Source organism: Arachis hypogaea, chromosome 2 (assembly GCF_003086295.3).
Source record: "Arachis hypogaea cultivar Tifrunner chromosome 2, arahy.Tifrunner.gnm2.J5K5, whole genome shotgun sequence".
NCBI classification, from domain to species: Eukaryota; Viridiplantae; Streptophyta; class Magnoliopsida; order Fabales; family Fabaceae; genus Arachis; species Arachis hypogaea.
In genome coordinates this window covers 100268307-100289236 of record NC_092037.1, presented here as the reverse complement: position 1 = coordinate 100289236, position 20930 = coordinate 100268307, and the positions used below count along the sequence as shown (strand labels likewise).

General features: G+C 32.5%; 3 protein-coding genes across 4 annotated transcripts; all 3 read left to right on the top strand.

Moving 5' to 3' along the window:
• Positions 1–3685: 3685 nt before the first annotated feature.
• Positions 3686–5719, top strand: LOC112757013 (protein PROTON GRADIENT REGULATION 5, chloroplastic). The gene is made up of 2 exons (XM_025805613.2): positions 3686–4473; positions 5395–5719. The coding sequence occupies exons 1-2, from the start codon at positions 4204–4206 to the stop codon at positions 5497–5499; spliced, it is 375 nt and encodes a 124-aa protein (XP_025661398.1). The 5' UTR covers positions 3686–4203; the 3' UTR covers positions 5500–5719.
• Positions 5720–8675: 2956 nt separating this feature from the next.
• LOC112756967 (putative disease resistance RPP13-like protein 1) lies at positions 8676–14532 on the top strand. Its single transcript, XM_025805573.3, has 6 exons — positions 8676–12564; positions 12888–12987; positions 13075–13269; positions 13387–13524; positions 13771–13981; positions 14108–14532. The coding sequence occupies exons 1-2, from the start codon at positions 8943–8945 to the stop codon at positions 12938–12940; spliced, it is 3675 nt and encodes a 1224-aa protein (XP_025661358.1). The 5' UTR covers positions 8676–8942; the 3' UTR covers positions 12941–12987; positions 13075–13269; positions 13387–13524; positions 13771–13981; positions 14108–14532.
• Positions 14533–15120: 588 nt separating this feature from the next.
• Positions 15121–20689, top strand: LOC112729741 (putative disease resistance RPP13-like protein 1). 2 transcript variants are annotated; one of them, XM_072221881.1, is made up of 5 exons: positions 15121–19186; positions 19402–19485; positions 19823–19880; positions 19997–20125; positions 20383–20689. In XM_072221881.1, the coding sequence occupies exons 1-2, from the start codon at positions 15586–15588 to the stop codon at positions 19404–19406; spliced, it is 3606 nt and encodes a 1201-aa protein (XP_072077982.1). In that variant the 5' UTR covers positions 15121–15585; the 3' UTR covers positions 19407–19485; positions 19823–19880; positions 19997–20125; positions 20383–20689. The 2 variants fall into 2 exon arrangements, with proteins under 2 accessions (XP_072077982.1, XP_025635682.1); XM_025779897.3 differs by having other exon boundaries at positions 19985–20125.
• Positions 20690–20930: the final 241 nt, after the last annotated feature.

Sequence of the window (20930 nt, the reverse complement as noted above, 5' to 3'; positions counted from 1 at the left end):
TTTTAATATAAACATTAGAAATAAATAAATTTTTTATAACAAGATGTAATGTAACAATATATATATAATATTAATTAATTTTTAAAAAATTTCTGAAAAAATGATTTTTTTTAATAAAATGTTATTAAAAAATTAACATCATAAAAACTAATTTCAACCAATATAATATAATAGGTTATTAAATATATTTAATACAAAACACATTGAATATAAATTTTTATTGAGTTTAAATTTTAAATAATTTTTAATTGAATTTCGAATATTTTTATTTTAAAGAGTTAGAATATTTTAACGTCATTTTTTGATATCTTTTTAATTGAGTCTTTGATTTTTTAAATTATAAACCTTATTTATAATTAAGAGTAATATTTTAACACCACCAATTAGTCACACATATAAAAGTACAAGAACAATTCTATTGTCATAATTATAATCTAACTTTATAAGCAATACAATACAATGAAACTATATATAAGTAATATAACTAAATTTTATCTACATCTATAGTCACATTTTATAAATAATATAATTAAATTATATTTATGTTTATAATTAAAATATAAATAAAAATACAAAAAATTATCATGATGGTTAATTTTTGTCGTTCATAATTTTTTTATTATTTTTGTTGTGAAAAGTTTAATTATTTTAATAATTAATTATCTTTTAAAAAAGATAATTGAATAACACAAAAAAGTCTTATTAAAAGTAATTTATTTATATATGATTAAAAAATTGAATAATTATATACGGTAAAAAATTAATATTATTAAAAAATAAAAATAAATTTTATTTAAAAATAAAATTAAAAATCATGATTTTTTATTTTTTTCCAAAATTTATATTTTATGATGAATAAAAATATTAAACTCGTACTAAAATTTATTTTAATAAAAGATATTTTTATTTTACTAAACGTTAAATAAACTATTGAAAAGAATTTTATTTCCTCCATTAGAGAAGAATGATAAACTTCCATATTTCTATTATGGTATGGCAATAATTTGGCCTATTATTTTTTAATAATAATAATAATAATAATAATAATAATAATAATAATATAATAATAATAATAATAATAATAATAATAATAAAACAAGTATATCACAGTAAAACAAGAAGCACGTCACCAAATAATTTATCATTTGAATTATATATGAATCAAATTGATAATATGATGGCTAACACTACAAAAATCAATAACAAGATTAGGGACTTACAAAACCTTTCTTAAGATCATAGAAAAAAAAACGTTTATATTTGTGTGATATATAAAATAATTATCATATTATTATTATTATTACATTATATATATATATATATATATATATGAGCAAAAAAAGTCCAACTGTTTTAAAGTAATTTTTTTTTAATATTTGATTAAATGTTCTTGTATTTAGTACTTTTTTTTGGCACTTCCTCTTAGTTAAAAATATAATTATTATAATTTTTTAGTTATTATTGCTAGTATGTTTACAGATGGGATATGGCTGAAATTTCGATCCAATCTACACTAAACTCATTAGATCAAATTCGATATTCGCACTTTTTATGTTTGAATCAGATATCAAATATATCCATAAAATAAAAAATATTAAAAAATTTTATTTTTATAAAAAAAGTCAATAATTTTTTTTGTTTACTTTTTTAAACATATTTACTTCTATCTGATTAGAGTGTGGATCCGATCATCTTATAGATCAAATCATATCCTCAAATTACAGATTAGATACGAATAAATACTGTGGATTTATATGGATATGATCTAATCTATGAACACCCCTAACTACTACTATAGGTTCATTGTTGCAAAAGAATGCTTCTTTTATTATAAACCATTATTAGATCTTAATTACCATTAAAATAACTTAATTGTCAACAAAGAGATAATACTTATTGGTCTCTGAAATTATATTCGTATTTCAATCCATAGTTATAAAAACCGAAATGGATCGGCTGGTTCGACTGGAAAATAGTGAACCGGACTAGAATTGGACCCTAGTCCAGTTCGGTTTACTCCTTGAACCGTTTAAAGAATAAAATCGGTGTGAACCGATAAGAACCGGTGCAAACCAGTCTAACCGAACTGGTCTGCTTGAAAAATTTTTAAAATGTCTCCACAAGGTCTCGAACCAAGAACCTTGGAGCAAAAGCAACCTCTACTTGCCACTTAGCCATTATTAATATAAATATAAATTTTACTAAAAATTTATTAATTTACTTGATCTATTTTATTGCTAGAATTGTGATTAAGGTTATTTGTTTTGATGTTAGTGTTAAAATCTACTGATATTATAGTTAGATGATAGGCTTTTTGAATTAATTATTTTTTTATTGTGTCAAAATAAGATATTATTGTAGTATTAAAATTTTATGGTTTTTTTTATATTAGTTATTTTTAGAAGTTGAGACTTGATTCTTTATAAAATGTTAGTAAGATATGTATTTCAAATTTTAATTTTAAGTTTTTAACTATTTTATATTTTATATTTACGTGAGACCGATTTTATCGGTTCAACCAGTGATTTATCGGTTGAAGCAATAAACCAGTGAACCAGTAGCTTGACCGGTTCGATCACTGGTTCGGTTATAACAACTATGTTTCAATCTAATTTCAAAAATTTTGATTTACTCAATTTAGTCTCCCAACTTAATAGTTACGACTCACATTGGTTCATAATCTTATTTTTGTCACTGTCTCACAAAATCGTTAATGACATGTTGAGATGGACTAACGACTGCTACATTATACATTCTAGTGACTATTTGATGTGACAATTGAAATTTTTTTACCTTATTTTTTTAACTAAACACTTAAAACCCTAATATGAGTCACGGATACCTAAGTTAAAAAATCAAACTAAGTAAATTGAAACTTTAAAAATCAGATTAAAACTCGAATATAACTTCAAAACAGAACTTTAACTTATGTAGTGATTAATTTAAATGAGAGTCAAATAAATCAAAATTCAACATAATTTTTATCAATGTTTTCAAATTTGAAATTTCTATACCAAAATTAACTAGGATTTTTCTTTAAATTAAAATTTAATGAAATAGTGACTTTAATTATCTTAACCAATGTCTTAATTAATTACTTTTATGTCTTAAAAAAAGTTGTATATGAGATGAAAATAATTAATTTGTCTACTTTAATAAATTGTTATTTTACTAAAATAAAAGAAACTATTTTTTTTAGAATTTTTTAAGAACTAATTAATATTATATATATTTTGTTACACTACATTTAGTTATAAAAATTTTATTTATTTCTAATGTTTATATTAAAAATAAAAAAATTTAAATTAGTGAATCTTAATCTATAATATAATAATAATATAGTAATTATTTTATATATTGTATGAATATAAATTAATTATTTTTTTATTTATAAAAATTTTAAGAGACTTGAACTTGTTATATATATATATATTTATGTAAATAATCTTTAAGAAAAAATCTAATACTTAATCTATTATTTTTTTATTTTAGTCCAAATTAAATATTTTTTATTGTTTTTGGAAAAAAAATCTTTTGAGAAATTTAATAATATGTGATGAGGAACACCGAATAAATTATATAGAAACCAATTAAAATACAACATAAAAATATCTTTAAAAAAAAACGTTTTAAATATCTTTATCTGAGTCACCTCTTATAAAAAAAGGGGTTAAATTTTTATCTTATCCTTTTACTTGTTTGTTTGTACTAAAAAACGGAAGAAGAAGATAAGGAGATTTTCTAAGTTTTGTAAGAAAGATAGCAATAAATATATCTATTTTCCAAGTTTAACAAGTACTAACAAAAGGCCATTAGTTGGGTATTAAGATTTTCTCCAAAGAAATAGAAACCATAAAAGCTAATGTTAAACTCAACAAAAGACTGTATAGTTCATTTGTATTTGTTGTAAGACTTAAATAATGCAAGAAAACTAAAATTTTCAAGCCACCAATATGTGTGGCTCTTGTTGCTTTGATCACACCACAATCCAAAAATCTAAACCAATGGCTCTCCAACTTACACCCAAATATTCCCTCCTTCACAAACCCAATATTTGGTAGTAATAATAACAAGACATTGAGGTATTTTCTGATTTCTCTCAATTTTCAAACCTCCAAGGTTCTGAAACAAATAGCAACATCATTTTTTTATTAGTTACATAAGAAGAAAAAATACACACACAAACACAAAGAGTGTAATCAAATGGCTACTTCAGTTTCTGCAACTGGGTGCGTTGGTTCATCGTTCTATGGAAGTTGGGGAAGTTCCATGGCAGGTGAAGAATATAGTATGCTGGCAAAATCGTCGCAAGTTCGATTTGGAAGGAAAAAAGGTTTGAGGATGCAACCAATGATGAAGAATGTGAATGAAGGGAAAGGAATCTTTGCTCCTATTGTGGTTGTCACACGCAACATCATTGGCAAGAAGCGTTTCAACCAACTTAGAGGCAAAGCCATTGCTTTACACTCTCAGGTCTAAATTCAACTCTCTTTACTTAATTGCATACATGTTTGTTTTTATTAGAATTAAAAAATCTTTATATTGTATCATTATTCGTTATGATAAAAACTAGCATTTAAAAAAATAAGTAGAACTTAAATCTATCCCTAGAGAGTATTGGAGAAGGGATAATAGTCTAACACTAGATATAAACTCAATTAAAGAAAAATGAAAGGAGACTAACTCTAAGCTGTAAGTTCAAGTGTACAACCATAAAGGTGTATGTTTAGAAGAGTGGTTAAATTAGAATCTTGGAATGGTAAATGAGTTTAAAAAATAGCAGCATGTTTGGGAATATTAAGATAACTAATGGGTGGGACATAAAATTCCAGTTTACACTCGTAACTAAATCATAGTTATTTAAAATGCAATACGTTACAATATAAAAATAAATACGCAATACACTATATGTAAAATATTTTGTGTAAAATATATATGCATGATATTTCGGTACAGAAATGAATTGGTACATGTCTGTCTAATTAGTGAAATTATGGAGTCATAAAAAAAATTTAGTGAATTTATGTAACTATAAATTAAACTCTATTTGATGTTGTTCAACTAATATGACTATATGAGATTGCTTAAAAATCAATGGGTTTGAGATAACTTTGAAAAATATTTAAAAAGTAACTTTAAGTAGTTTGAAGTTAACGGATCAAGTAGAATTTAAAACAATTGAACCTGAAACTATTTTCTTACCCTTAACTCTAGAGTATTTGTCCTGAAAAATCTTAATCAAAATAGACTCTAAGATTCTGTAATTTGAGAAGTATTAAGAATTTTGTTTCAGAAACTGTTCTTAAAATTTGGTACTTTTAAGCCATTTATTTGAAATAAAATTAATGTGAATATATATGGCTTAATTGAGTATTATTGTTTTTGAAATACTAGGTAATTACTGAATTCTGCAAATCAATAGGAGCTGATGCAAAACAGAGACAGGGGCTGATAAGGTTAGCCAAGAAGAATGGAGAATGGCTTGGATTTCTTGCATGAAATATTTAACAAATGTTTCATACATTTTGTAATTATCATGTGAGAAGTTAAAATTTCAATGTCCAAACTTGATGGCTTTTAATTTTGACAGTACAATGTAAACTAGGAACATATATCTTCTAGTTGTGATTTTTCATTTTTCGTTAATTTTTCTCTTATTTTGTTCTTTAAACATATATTAAAAAGAATAAATAGGAATTGGATATCAATTGCGATCCAAGGAATAGTTCAATGCTACTATTACATAATATTCTTCACTTCTTTATTTTTTATCCTCTAAAATCATTTATTAAATATTAATTATTCTGCATAGACTACAAATTTTAATGATATGTGATTGTGTACCACTGATAATAATTTTTTATCGTATTTCAATTTTGTGTGGCCAGGATTAAAGGTATAAAATGACCAGAATTAATACAACCACCTTATTATCATTTATTAAAAAAAAAAGTGTATGACTGTATGACCCTGTGATACAATATCACAAATTTATTTGTTAAGTTCCACGCCCTTAAAACCATGAGATTTATATAACTCTACAAATTTATATAACTTTTTCTTAATTGACTTTTCATCAATTATAGAAAATATCATTTACAATATGCTATTAGCTATAATTTTCAACAATGAAATATTTACCACCTTCAATAGTGATTAGTACTAAACTGATGATTCAATTATTTAAAATTGAATCCTAATTGATAATTCCAAAATAAAACTAAATTATTCCAAAAAATTTTGTTGACTTCATAATAAATATTTAATTGGTAATTTAGTGCCAAATAAAATTATATATTCAAATACTACTTAAAACATTAATTTTTGTATTTTCATCTGCAGATATAGATTATAGTTTTAATTTTTGTTATTATTACTGTTTGTATAAATCATTCTTTAATGCAATTTTTTTATTATAATAACATAAATTTAGTATTTGTTAGATGTACGCCAAAAATGTGCCATGCATATTTAACTGGAAAAAGACTAAAATTATTATAAAATATTTGATATAAAATTGAATTAATTTATTTTACAAAGATAAAATTTAATTTCTTTGACCGATCTCTCAAGTAAAACAACTTTTTTTTAAAAAAATATCTTCATATTTGCTTTATAAACTATGCAATATATAACGAATAATTTTATAGTTATTTAGTCACCAAAAAAAAATAATTTTATAGTTATTTGGGTTATATGAAAGCAAACTTGATTTAGTGCAATATTTTAGTACAATATACAATGAATAATCATAGTTGTTTGGGTTATAAACTAGGCAATATCCAATATTTTTCAACAGCATTTTTTGTTCTTGGTTATATTCAATTTTCATATTTTTTTCAATCTTATGGTCCCACCTCTTTCCCCAAAAAAGCCCAAACAAAAAAAAGGACTTCCAAGCTCATTCATATTGACTTCCAAGTTAATTTTGAGCCACCTTTGGTATTCTCTATCAAGCTCCTGCTACACTTCATACCACGTGTTGCTATATATGTGGTTAAAATGGAATATCTGTGTATCTGTACAAATTTACTTCTATACCGTATAATTCACCTACAACTCATGATCATACTATATCTTTTCATGAAAAGGTCTTCCATTGAAAGAGTAGTGCCAAAGTCTATCAAAGATAGCTTCTTGAGGTGGTTGACATAGTATGCCAGAAGGGAGAGTTGACAATCCACACTAATTAGATAATCTATATGACAGCATCAATGCCAAGAAGCATTGAACACTACATAACATGTGAAGGAATTTCTTCAGCTTGGTGCAGAACAAATTATAACAAAAGTATTCTAAAGCAAGTCATGTGAAATTGTCTAATGAACTTCTGAATTCAATTTTCCTTAGCTACAAATTATAACAAAAGTATTCTAAAGAAAGATAGTTTCTGTTGGCTTTTTTCTTTTTTAATTAAAGTTAAGATATATTGATGTGAAGGGCTTCTGTAATGGATGATAGAGCTAGTAATGAAACTAGGATGAAATTAGTTTTAGATTGAAATGTAAATTCAGTTTACTGTTTTCTGTTTTTCTATTTACTTTCTCTTCTTAGCTTCTGTTAGGTGTTATCTGCTATTAATAGCAACCTTTGATAGAATTAACAGATTCATTTCATATGGAATGCAATTGAGGAAATTCAGTATGTGTTTCCCTTTCTTCTCTCACAATCATCTTCTTCAATTACACTTCATATAATTCTGCAGAATTTAACAGTGGGCAATTGAGCATTGAGCAACAACAGAATTGGGGGTTCCCAACAAATAATTCACTTTTGGTTATATAAATAATACATATGGTGGATCGTTTTGGAATACTTAGGAGTTTGGTTAAATAATTACTTGTTCACCTAATAACACTTATTTTTGCATAACCAATTCTCCATATACTAAGACGCACCATTAGCGTAAAATAGTTTCACAGCATATCAAGTTATGAAACAACAAGTTAACAAAAATTCATTGAAATTAAACTCTATTTTTACAACTTCTAAATTTTAGTATGATTTTCAATTTAATAGTCACACTTTCATTCTACACATTTTAAATGTATATAATGTCTTTAAAAAAATGTCTATTTGATATTCACTTTTAGTTATATAAATAATACAACTCAGGATCATACTACATCTTTTCATGAAAAAGTCTACCATTAAAAGAGAGTTGCCTTTTCACAGAACAGAGATAACTTCTTGAGGACGTTGGCATAGTACACCAGAACAGAGAGTTGACTTTTCACAATAACTAGATAATTTATATGACAGCACCAGTGCCAAGAAGCATTGATCTTCCGTTTTGTGAGGACTGAGAAATATATAAAGCAGATAGAAATAGCAAATTCTGCACATGCTGTAACGTGATTTTACGGTTATGATTGTATGCTTAGTTGCTTACTACTGTATTGTTTATTTATTTAGTAACATCTTATCACATGTTATTAATTAACTAATTATTATACATATTATTTCAGCACTGCTCAAATATGTTTAATAACACTCTTGCTACTATTACTTGATCTCATGATCGTTCTAACAAATTGCCCATGGTCATTGGTCAACATTAATATTTTATCTACACTGCACAAATTTTTTCCCTTAAAAAAATCCTTGCGGGGCTGGATGCCTGAATCGTTTACTTTATTGCTTCTATAATAACACAATTGTGCATTATTGGTATCACCTAATTTATGCTTCTCATGTAATTAATAATTAATTATTAACTATGCATATTTTCAGCACTATTAACAGTATATAATCCTTAGCAAAGAACATTGTTAGTGCATTGCGAACCGCAAACACTTGAGATCCCATTGTGCTCGAGAGAACCCATTGAGATCTGAATAACGTTATAGCATTCTAGCTACAACAACTTTCCTCGTCACCTTTCATTCTTTCCTTCCTTTTTTATTTCTTTTCTCATCATCTGCTGCAGTTGAGATTCAATCATGGCTGCAAAACTTGAAGGTGGTGGAGCTTATCTCTCTTCCTTTGTAGATGCTGTTTTAGAGAAGCTGTCTTCAGTACTCTACGACGACTCATCCTTCGAAAGGAACAACTTGCTTGGAAGATTGGAGAAAAGTTTGTATGATGTTGGACCTGTTCTTGATGATGCTGAGCAGAAGCAGTTCACTAACGAGAAAGTCAAGAGTTGGCTTGATGATCTCCAAGATGCTCTCTATAAGGCTGATGACTTGCTCGATGAACTCTCCACTGAAGCTGCCATTGCCACCCAAAGGGATCCAGGTAACTCTTATTCCTGGTCTCATGCGGTTGATTCATATATTAATTATAGTAGTGGCAAGGAAAAAGTAGTTCAAAGACTAGAGTATGTTGTAGCACGCAAAAATTTACTTCATCTGAAGGAGAGTGCCAAGGTGGACATGTCATCATGGAGAACTCCATCCACATCTCTAGTTGTAAGTTCCGACATATTTGGTCGGGACAATGACAAGGAGGAGATAATCAAATTGTTACTAAATGATACTTGTCATGCTCAATCACCTGTCACTGTGATCCCCATTGTGGGTTTGGGTGGAATAGGAAAAACTACTTTGGCTCAATTGGTTTACAATGATGCCAAAGTGGTGAAAAATTTTGACCTTAAAGTGTGGGTGTGTGTTGCTGAAAACTTTGATCCTGTTAACCTTACACGGATTATACTAAAGAAAATAACTTCTTGTTCTTGTGACACCGATGACTTCGAATCACTTCAAACTGATTTGAAGGATAAGTTGGAAGGGAAGAGATTCTTAGTTGTTTTAGATGACGTCTGGGATGATCGAGAGGACATATGGGAGGATATTCTAAAACCTTTTCGGTACGAGAATAATGGAAGTAAAATTCTCTTAACAACCCGTAGTGAAAAGGTTGCTTCTGTTTTCACAGCTACTAATCAACATTACCAACTGCGTTTATTGTCTGATCAAGACTGTTGGTCGGTGTTTTTTAAGCATTCATCTCTTTCTATTAATTCTAAACAATATGCAACTCTAGAACCAATCGGTAGAAAAATTGTTGAAAAGTGTAAGGGGCTACCTTTGGCATTGAAGACACTCGGAGGTTTATTGCGCCACAAGTATAATGTAGAGGACTGGGAGAATATACTTGAAAGTGAAATTTGGGAACTCCCAGAAGATAAGAGTAAGATTGTTCCTGCATTAAGAGTTAGTTATCACTATCTTCCTTCATCTTTAAAGCGGTGCTTTGTCTATTGCTCATTATATCCTCAAGATTATCAATTTGACAAAAATGAATTAATCTTGCTATGGATGGCTGAAAATCTTTTACAACCTAGGGAAAAACACACATTAGAAGATATTGGTTGTGCATATTTTGATGAATTAGTTGCAAGGTCATTTTTTCAACCTTCTAGTACTGATCCTAGATTATTTGTAATGCACGATCTCATGCATGATCTAGCAACATCATTTGCTAAGAAATTCTATTTTAGAGTCAAAGAAATTGATAGTCCACAAAAGATTTGCATCATAACTCGTCATTTGTCATATACTACAAGGGATCGAATCTTAAGTCTTGGAGAGGACTACAATAGAGCAGAAGATGTGAGAACATTTCTAAATGTTGATGTTCATTTTGGAAAAATTGATATTGATAATGAAGTTTCGCCCTTGCTTCTACAAAAGAGGTGTTTAAGAGTTTTGTCATTTAAATGTTTTTCTATTGATTCATTGCCCAAATCAATAGATAAACTGATCCATTTGCGTTATTTGGATCTCTCTTACACACCTATTGTGAGATTGTCTGAGTCATTGTGTAAATTATACAATCTCCAAACGTTGAAGTTGAGTTATTGTAAGCTTGAGATGCTTCCTAGCCGCATGCAAGATCTTGTGAACCTGCACCATCTTGATATTCGAGGAAATTCGTTGATAGAGATGCCGAAGGGAATGAGCAAATTACATAATCTAAACTTCTTAAGTGGTTATATTGTCGGTGAGCATGAAGAGAATGGGATAGAGGGATTGGAAGCACTTGATAATATTCATGGCTCACTTTGCATTTCTAAATTAGAGAATGTCAATAACAGCCGTAAAGCTTTTGAGGCAAAGATGGGTAACAAGAAGCATGTCGACAGTTTAGAGTTGATATGGAGACCATTTCGTGATGCTGTTGATGTTCAAACTGAAAGAGACATACTTCACGAGTTACAACCTCATCGAAACTTGAAAGAGTTATCGATTCAGAATTATGGGGGTGAAATATTCCCCAATTGGTTAGGCCTTTCTTGCTACTCCAATATAACCACGTTGAGAATGAATGGCTGTAAGAATTGTCGTCAGCTTCCTTCACTGGGACAGTTACCCTCTCTACAGCGTCTGGAGTTTTCCGAACTTGATGGGTTGGAGATAATTGGTTGTGAGTTTTACAGTAGCGATGAATCATTCCAGCAGGAGACACCCTTCAAATCCCTTGAAACTTTGATATTTAAGTATATGTCAAGTTGGCGGGAGTGGCATTTTCCTGACAAATTTGATGGTTTTCCAAAGCTTAGAAGCCTTTCAATGAGACACTGTCCGGTGTTAACCGGGGATCTGCCAGCTCACCTTCCAGCTCTGGAGGAACTTCTCATTGTTAGATGCGAAGAGCTTGCATGTTCACTGCCGAGACAACCCAAGCTTCATCGATTACTTGTAAAAGGTACGGTAGCTTTTATGGGGGCTGAACCGAACGAGGCAGTAATTGAAGAAACTCGGCTGGCACAGTTCGTATTGGAGTGCCTGCCCCACGTCCAACCTCCTGGTCCCCAAACTTTGAATATCAAGGAGTGTTCGTCAGCGATATCAATTTCGGTGGATTATTTGCCTCCCTCATTACAATATCTGACAATCTCTGATTGTTCAAAGTTCACATTCTCGGATCAACTGCAACACAAGTTCCTAACGGAGATAGTTGTGGATGGATGTGAATCACTGCCGTTGTTTCCGTTGGCGGCCCTTCCAAATCTCAAGAGACTCTCAATCGAAAGTTGCGAAAACATGGAATATATTGAGGTGGCAGAGGCTCTTCCAAGACTCTATTATTTGCAGATCGCAGTCTGCCCCCGTTTAGTATCCTTTCCGGCGCTAGGCTTGGCTGCGGCTGCTCCCCACCTAGAGGAACTAGAAATATGGCATTGCCCAGAAATCGATTCTTTAGGAGAGGAGAGCCTCCCGCTGAGCTTGGCAAGTATTTCGATCATTAACTGCCAGAAACTAGGTGGGTGGATAACATCCAGGGGATTTCAGGGTCAAGGCCTTACCCAGCTTATCCTAAAACAATGGAATGATGTTAAGTCCTTCCCAAGAGAGGGTTGCCTTCCTGCTTCCCTTCAGTCACTACATTTGTCTGAATTTCCAAATCTGGAGACGCTAGACTGCAAGGGACTTCACCAATTCACCTCCCTCCAACAATTAACAATTGTTTTGTGTCCAAAGCTGGAGAATATCACAGATGAAAAGCTGCCTGACTCCATAACGAAGCTCCGCATCAAGGGAGAATGTCCATTGAGGAGTAAGCTGGAAGAGATGAACGACCCTCGGATTCAATCCGAAACTGATGACGACACAGGTAATTGTTTTTTATCTGATCTTCCCTAAACTCATTGCACGCCTTCCAATTACAATTCTAATTGTTCGCACCAAACATTTTCATCCCCTTGTTAATACCCCAAAGCAATTTTAACTCATTCTTAGCCATTTCTTTGTACTGTGTGGCTACTGTTTCACTTACAAGGTTTTTTTTATTATTTTTTAGAAAAAGAAAATATAAAACTCTTACAGGTGCCAATTTTTCCAGTTTGGTTAAATATAATAATTTAGATGCTTAGACAAAAACAAAAAAGTAATCTTTTTCATGATCACATCTTGATTGCTTCCGATGCTTGATTGCAGAGAGGGGTGCATACCCAGATTATGAGTCAGTCTCAGATTATGAGTCATCTTGATTCTGATTTCCCACTATGTGTGCACCATGCAAGAGATGATGACACAGGTAATTGTTTTTGCTCTCAGCCTCTGATCTTCTCTAAACTCACTGCATGTTGTTTCATGCTTACAGTATTTGTATGGTTGATTGCAGACTCGGAGGATGAGTGGTTCAGATTCTGATTTTGCACAATTTGTGCAACATGCAAGGATTCTGTCTGTTAATGTGTTATGGACGAGGTGTTTCTGAACATATGGATCAACTTACTATATCAATGAATTTCTCTGAGCCACAAACTTTGTCAATTAAGGAATTTACTTCTGCTGTAAAAGAAGTCAATAATCAAAGGTAACTCAAGGTTTATAGGTTTTTGTGCTGATGTTATGCATTATCTAAAATTTCTATCATTCCTCTTACCTGTTCCTTGTCTCTATCTAATTATGGTTCTCCCTGTTTTAAATGCAGAGCCTAAGATTACAAGAAAATCCAGTTCATGTCGTAGATATCATAGTTCATGGCTCAAGCATTGATAAACTAATGGTTGTTGCAAAAGGATTCATGGATGTATATTGACTTCAAGAAACATGTGATTTCAAGTATCTTGTGAGTGTGTTGGCCAGTAATATCTTGGTGTTGCTAACTGAATGACATCAGAAGTTCATAACCAATTTGGCAAAAACTAAATTGATTATTTATATAAATATAAACACAATTCTAGATCCATTGGTTGATGTTTCATCTTTTGATAAAACAAATGTTTAATTTCTATATTCTTTTAGCATTATGGTACTATCTCATTATGCTTGTTATAAGAAATTTGAAAATTAACAATTCTGTTTTCCTGTACAGGTATTGGGACTCCCAAAGACCCTGAATGCAATATGATTTCTTCGCCGAGCTGTTGAATCTATGATGGGGACTGCATTAGCTGTCTGACAAAGAAAAACCAGTAGCAATTTTTTTTCATAGTTTTACCCTGGCTAGCTTAAATGTCTCGGGATAGAACATCGCCTACTTCTTTAATCTGGATCTTCATCAATAAAAGTTCTTGGTGGAAAAGGTCAGTGAACTAGTTAAGCACTTACATGTGATTAATACTCTAAATAAAATTCAGCCCAAATTTACATAATATTCTGATTAGAGTTTTCACTTTATTTAGACTGATTTATTCTCTTGATCTATTTAGATGATCATATCCACCATGAGGGCAATTATGCACTTTGAGGCTGAAACTCATGAAGGAGCAAAGTTCTTTGGTAAGCAAGGAGAAGAATGTGGAAGAGTTTTAAGGCATGACATGTTGACTGCAAATTTGCAAATGCAGCGTGTTCTTGATGTGGTTCAGGCTCCATGACAAATCCAAATTGGGTACTTTCTGCTGTGACTGTGCCGATTGAAGTGGTTAATAAACCTAATGTCAATAGCAAAAAGATATTCTATTAGATTGGTTTGAATTAATTTTTTGTTGCTCACTATTTGTGGTTTAAATTTGTGCTCTTTGCTTTATATGTATATACGTAGTATATCATTTGGAAATAGTACTGTCAATTTGAAGAAACACTTGTTATTGTTTAAATTTCTATCACATATTTAAATAAGGATTTCATTTTATGGTCGTCGAGTTTTTATTCTAATGAGGATCACTTGATGTTTATAGTGTACATCAAACATTACAAATAAAAGTTCATTTACTATCAAACCTGTTCCATTTGGTGTACTAATTATATAAATAAGATGGATCCTCTGTATTCACACCTTTCATTTTGACTTTCATACGTGCATTTTGTATCAATCTTATCTTAAGATCTTAAGATCATGATGATGATGACAAAATAACTGATTGCTGGAATTTGATTATGATAGTGAGAAGTTATTTTTCCCAAGTTTTATATAAACATGACATAAGCTCCTTTTAATCAATATTTATTTTTTTTTTTACCAAAGATAAGAGACTCGAACCCACAACCTCTTAATTGAGTATGGGGAGACTATGCCATTTGAGCTATAACTCATTGGCTATCAATATTTTATTTCATTTAGATAGAAATTTTTCATTGGCTCCTCATACTTTCCCAAAAATATAAAATAAAAAAGGCGTGTGAACAAATTCATGCAGGATATAAAGCAAAAGCATTCTCACTATAAGCCTGCTTTAGTGCTTTATAAGTCTTGATGTTTTGTATCTTTGGTCCTACAATTACAATTTACAAATCATCATTCTCTTATAACTAATATTTTTCTTGTACTGAAGCACGACCCCTCCATGTCAAGCGCCATGGCCACCACCAAAACTTTCACCGTTAGTTGCCGTATAGATCAAAAGGTGGCATGTCATGTCTACATAAAAAGCCATGTGAATTTGTCACCAAGACCATAACCTCATCAAGTCAATTTCTCTATTATTTGAGTGCACTCTGCAAAATATCTTTCACTTTATGAATGTAACGATATCACCACCACACAAAACACAATAAATGATTAAATCTATAATACTAAGCAATTATATCTCACAGTAAGTACACTGCAAACTGCCAACACTTACCTGTGCTTGAGAAACAGAGATTTGAGTGCATTGCTATCTACCTACAACCACTTCCCGAATCACCTTTCTTTCTTTCTTTTCATTGTTGTGATCTCAGGATCTCCTGAACTTGAGCCTCAATCATGGCTGCTGCAAAACTTGAGGGTAGAGCTTATCTTTATTCCTTTGTTGATGCTGTTTTGAACAAGCTGTCTTCACTCGATGTCAACTCAACCCCAGAAGCAAAGAAGTTAGCTGACCAGAAGTTGCTTCAAAAGCTGAGGAAGAGTCTCCGTGCAACTCGACCTGTGCTTGATGATGCTGAGCAGAAGCAGATCAGAGACCAAGAAGTCAACAAGTGGCTTATTGATCTCCAAGATGCTCTTTATATGGCTGATGACTTGCTCGATGAACTCTCCACTAAAGCTGCCACTGCCACTCCCACTCCCACTCCCACTCAGAGGGATCCAGGTAACTCTTCTTCCTGGTCTCACTATGTTGATTCAATTTTGGAAGATAGTGATGACGATGAGCTGGGGGTTGTAACTAGCATGCAAGACATAGTTGCTAAACTAGAGTCTATTGTTGAAGAGAAAGATGATCTTGATCTGAAGCAAGGGGTTGCCAAAGATTTGGAGGACATGTCATGGAGAATTCAATCATCTCTGCTTGAAAGTTCTGATATATATGGCAGGAACGATGACAAGGAGGCCATCATAAAATTGTTACTAGATGAAACTTGTGATGATATATTGTCTGTGATCTCTATAGAAGGTATAGGTGGAATTGGAAAGACTACTTTGGCTCAGTTGGTTTACAACGATGCCAGAGTGAAGAAGAAGTTTGCCATTAAAGCATGGGTGTGTGTTGCAACAAAATTTGACCCTGTTAATGTTACCAAGGCTATAATAGAAGACATAGCTTCTTCTCCTTGTAATATGGTTAACTTGAATTCAATTCAAACAGAATTGAAGGAAAAGTTAACTGAAAAGACATTCTTGGTAGTTTTAGATGATGTCTGGGATAATCATCAAAATTTGTGGGACAATTTTCTAAAACCTTTTTTGAGAGGGAACAAAGGAAGTAAAATTCTTTTAACTACTCGTAATAGAAATGTTGATTCTGTAGTGTCAACTACGAATAGACATTACAAATTAGATATATTGTCCGACGAATATTGCTGGTCTTTGTTTTTGAAACATTCATCTATTTCTACTAGTTCTAGACAATATGTAATCTTAGAACAAATTGGTAAAAAAATTGTTGAAAAATGTAAGGGATTACCTTTGGCTGTAAAGACACTTGGGGGTTTATTGCGTAATAAGGATAATGTAGAAGACTGGGAGAATATACTAGAAAGTAAAATTTGGGAGCTTCCTGAAGAGGAGAGTAAGATTGTTCTTGCATTAAGAGTTAGTTATCACTATCTTCCATCACATTTAAAGCGGTGTTTTGTTTATTGCTCATTATATCCCGAGGATTATCAATTTGGCAAAGAGGAATTAATCTTCTTGTGGATGGCTGAAGATTTCGTACAACCAATAGAAAGTTACACATTATACAATATTGGTCGTGTATATTTTGATGAATTAGTTGCGAGGTCGTTTTTTCAGCCTTCTAGTAAATATGTTAGCTTATTTGTCATGCATGATTTAGCAACATTTTTTGCTGGAAAGTTTTATTTCAGAATCAGAAAATTTGGAGATCCACATAAGATTTGCAGCAAAACTCGTCATTTGTCATATATGATAAATCCTTATGATCCAATCTTCAGACTTGGAGAGGCCTATAAGGGAGCAATACATATGAGAACCTTTTTGGATGTACATTTTCCTCATCAGCCTCGTGGATTAATTAAGTTAGAAAGTGAATTTTGGCTCTTACAATTACAAATGAGGTGTTTAAGAGTTTTGTCACTTAAATGTTTTTCTATTGAGTCGTTGCCGGATTCAATAGGTGAGTTGATCCATTTGCGTTATTTGGATCTCTCTAAAACACCTATTGTCACATTACCTGAATCATTGTGTAAATTATACAATCTCCAAACATTGAAGTTGAAGTATTGTGAGAAGTTAGAGATGCTTCCCAGCCGCATGCAAGATCTTGTGAACCTACGCCATCTTGATATCAGAGAAGCTGATTCTTTAAAAGAGATGCCAAAAGGAATGAGCAAGTTAAAGCATCTGAACTTCTTAAGTGGTTATATTGTGGGAAAGCATGAGGAGAACGGGATAACAGAATTGGGAGCACTTGACAATCTTCATGGCTCACTTTGCATCTCCAAGTTAGAGAACATCGAGAACAGCCGTGAAGCTTTGGAGGCGAAGATGGGTAACAAGAAGCACATCAACATTTTAGAATTGATATGGCGTAGAGAAGCTGATATTGTTGATGTTGAAAGTGCAAGAGATATACTTGAGGAGTTACAACCTCACCGAAACTTGAAAGTGTTAACAATTATTGGTTATAGGGGTGAAATATTCCCCGATTGGTTAGGCTTCGGTCTTTCTTGCTACTCCAATATGACTAAATTGATGCTGAGTAGTTGTAAGAATTGCCGTCAGGTTCCTTCAGTGGGACAGTTACCCTCTCTGCAGCATCTGGAGATATGTGGACTTGATGGGTTGGAGAGAATTGGTGGTGAGTTTTACAACAACGCCGAATCATCTCATCAGGAGACACCCTTCAGATCTCTTCGAAGGCTGAGATTTCATGGAATGCTTCGCTGGCGAGAGTGGCATATTCCTCGTGACTTCGATGGATTTCAGAAACTTAAAAGCCTTTCAATACGAGGCTGTCCGGTGTTAAGTGGAGACCTGCCAACTCACCTTCCGGCTCTGGAGGAACTTACCATTCATGGATGCGAAGAGCTTGCGTGTTCACTTCCGAGGGCTCCCAAGCTTCACCAATTAATTGTAAAGGGTTCTGGGTTCTACGGGAGGGCGGCACCGCACGAGGTATTAATTGAAGAAACCCAGCTGGCGAAGTCCACATTGGAGTGCCTGCCGCACATCCAATCGCCGTGTCTCCAACGTTTGATTATCGACGAGTGTAGGTCAGCAATATCAATTTCAGGAGATTATTTTCCCGATTCATTACAATTTCTGAGAATCCGGGATTGTTCAAAATTAACATTCTCAGAGCCACTGCAACACAAGTCGCTAACGATTATACGTGTGGAAAAATGTGATTCACTGACGTTGTTTCCATTGGGGGCCCTTCCAAATCTCAAGAAACTCTCAATCTCAAAATGCCCCTGTTTAGCATCCGTGCTGGGGCTAGGCTTTGCTGCGCCACACCTAGAGGAACTGTATATGCGGGATTGCCCAGAAATGGATTGTTTTGGAGAGGAGTGCCTCCCGCCGAGCTTGACAACTCTTGAGATCAGAAGATGCCAGAAACTAGAGAGGTGGATAACTTGGAGGGGTTTGCAGAGTGAAGGCCTTACCTGTCTTATCCTTGAAGGCTGGAAGGAAGTTAAGTCGTTCCCGAGAGAGGGTTGCCTTCCTGCTTCCCTCAAGTATCTACATTTGTCGTGGTTTTCAAATCTGGAGACGCTAGACTGCAAGGGCCTTCACCAACTCACCTCCCTCCAACAATTAACAATTGAATGCTGTCCAAAGCTGGAGAATATCACACAACAAAACCTGCCTGCCTCCTTATCAAAACTCCTCGTCAAGGGAGAATGTCCATTGAAGAGTAAGCTGGAAGAGGTGAACGACCCACGAATTCAATTCGAAAAAGGTAACTGTTTTGCTCTTATCTTCCCTAAGGCCTAAACTCATTGCACGCTCTCCAATTACAATGCTAATTCTTCGCGTCAAACTTCCTCATTCCCTTGTTAACATGCCATACCAATTTCCCCCTTAATTCTAAATTTATCTTTTCATTCTTTGATCTTAGCAATTTATCTATACCTTAGCTACCGTTTCACTCACAATTTCTATGGTTGATTGCAGCCTAGGAGGATCAGTTTTGTTGATTCTGATTTTCCACCATTTCTGCAACATGCAAGGATTCTGCCTATTAATGTTATGGAGGAGGTGCGTTCGGACTTTATGAAATACATTATTCTCTTTGATTTGCAAACTCATACCAATTTTCCAATTACAAAACCAGAACATACTTTAGTTATGCCATTCAATTTCAGTTTTCTATTTCAGTCAGATTTGGGTTCATAGAATTTACTTTTTACTATTCATCTTTAATCCATATTGATTAAACCAAGATTCTTAAAGCAATGAACGACCCCCATAAATTCAACCCAAAAGTTACGACACAAGTAATTAGAAAAAACTGAATGTTAGTATCACACTATGCTTCAATATCTTCACTCTCTAATAGGGTCTTTTTTGTTGATTTCCATTTATAATTGGTAAGGCTGAACCGTGAAGATCAATATATGGCTGAGGCAAGGAGAGAATTGGGGTGCACTGAAGTAAGTTTTGGCATTTGTTCAAGCTCTGATGTTATTTATTGTTTGAATTTTTCTATAAACTGTCCTACTTTTTCCTTGTCTCCATCTAATTATACTTGTCTCAGTCTGAAGTGCAGAGTTTAATGTTGCAAGAAATCCATAGATATGGTAATGCAAGCATTCCATGAAAACCAGTGCAAGGATGTTTTGGTTTCAAGCATCCTGTGAGTGCCTGGCACAACACGCACCTCATCCATTTTAGATGGGTAATTGCAATGGAATTTCACATCTCTAGTTTAGAAGTCATAACATGCAAAACCTCAGTTCCCACGCCATAGTGAAAAAATCAAATTGATTAAATATATGTATATAAACGCAATCATTGCTCGATTGGTTGGTTGATGATTTCATCTTAGATAAAACAAAATGTTCTACTTTCTACATTCTTTTTAGCATTATGGTACTATCTCATTATGCTTCTTATAGTAAACTTGACAGTTACGAATTTTGTTTTCCTTTTCAGGTATTGGGCTCACAATGACCCTGAAACCAGTATGATTTCTTCCTTGAAACTGTTGAATCTATGATGGGGACTGCTAGACTCTGTATCAAAGAAAACCAGTAGCAAATTAATGTTTGGTTGTACCCCAGCTAGCTTAAATGTCTCAGAATAGAACACCTACTTCTTTGATCTGGCTCTTCATCAATAAAATTCCTCTGCCCAATTTGGTGGAAAAGCTCAGTGAATTAGTTAGCACTTACATCAATTTGATAATCTAAATGAAATTCAGCCCAAATTTAAATAATAGTATTCTTATTGGAGGCTTCAATTTATTTAGACTGATTATTCTTTTGTTCGGTTAAGATGATGAGATCTACCATGGGGGCAATTATGCGGTTTGAGGCTAAAACTCATACGAGGAACTTACGTGACTCACTAAGTCCCTCCTTTTTATATAACACACAGATATTATTATTCTGATTGATATCTCAACCGATATAATCTCTCCTCAGTATTAACCATACTAACTAATACAAACCAAGCAAATAATTCAACCGTGGTGGTACTAA

Excerpts from the sequence above, each read along its gene's own strand:
- LOC112757013 (XM_025805613.2), top strand. The coding sequence starts at position 4,204 with ATGGCTACTTCAGTTTCTGCAACTGGGTGCGTTGGTTCATCGTTCTAT. Across the intron at positions 4,474-5,394 it reads CCATTGCTTTACACTCTCAG|GTAATTACTGAATTCTGCAA; the intron begins GTCTAAATTCAA and ends TTGAAATACTAG.
- LOC112756967 (XM_025805573.3), top strand. The coding sequence starts at position 8,943 with ATGGCTGCAAAACTTGAAGGTGGTGGAGCTTATCTCTCTTCCTTTGTA. Across the intron at positions 12,565-12,887 it reads CGAAACTGATGACGACACAG|AGAGGGGTGCATACCCAGAT; the intron begins GTAATTGTTTTT and ends GCTTGATTGCAG.
- LOC112729741 (XM_072221881.1), top strand. The coding sequence starts at position 15,586 with ATGGCTGCTGCAAAACTTGAGGGTAGAGCTTATCTTTATTCCTTTGTT.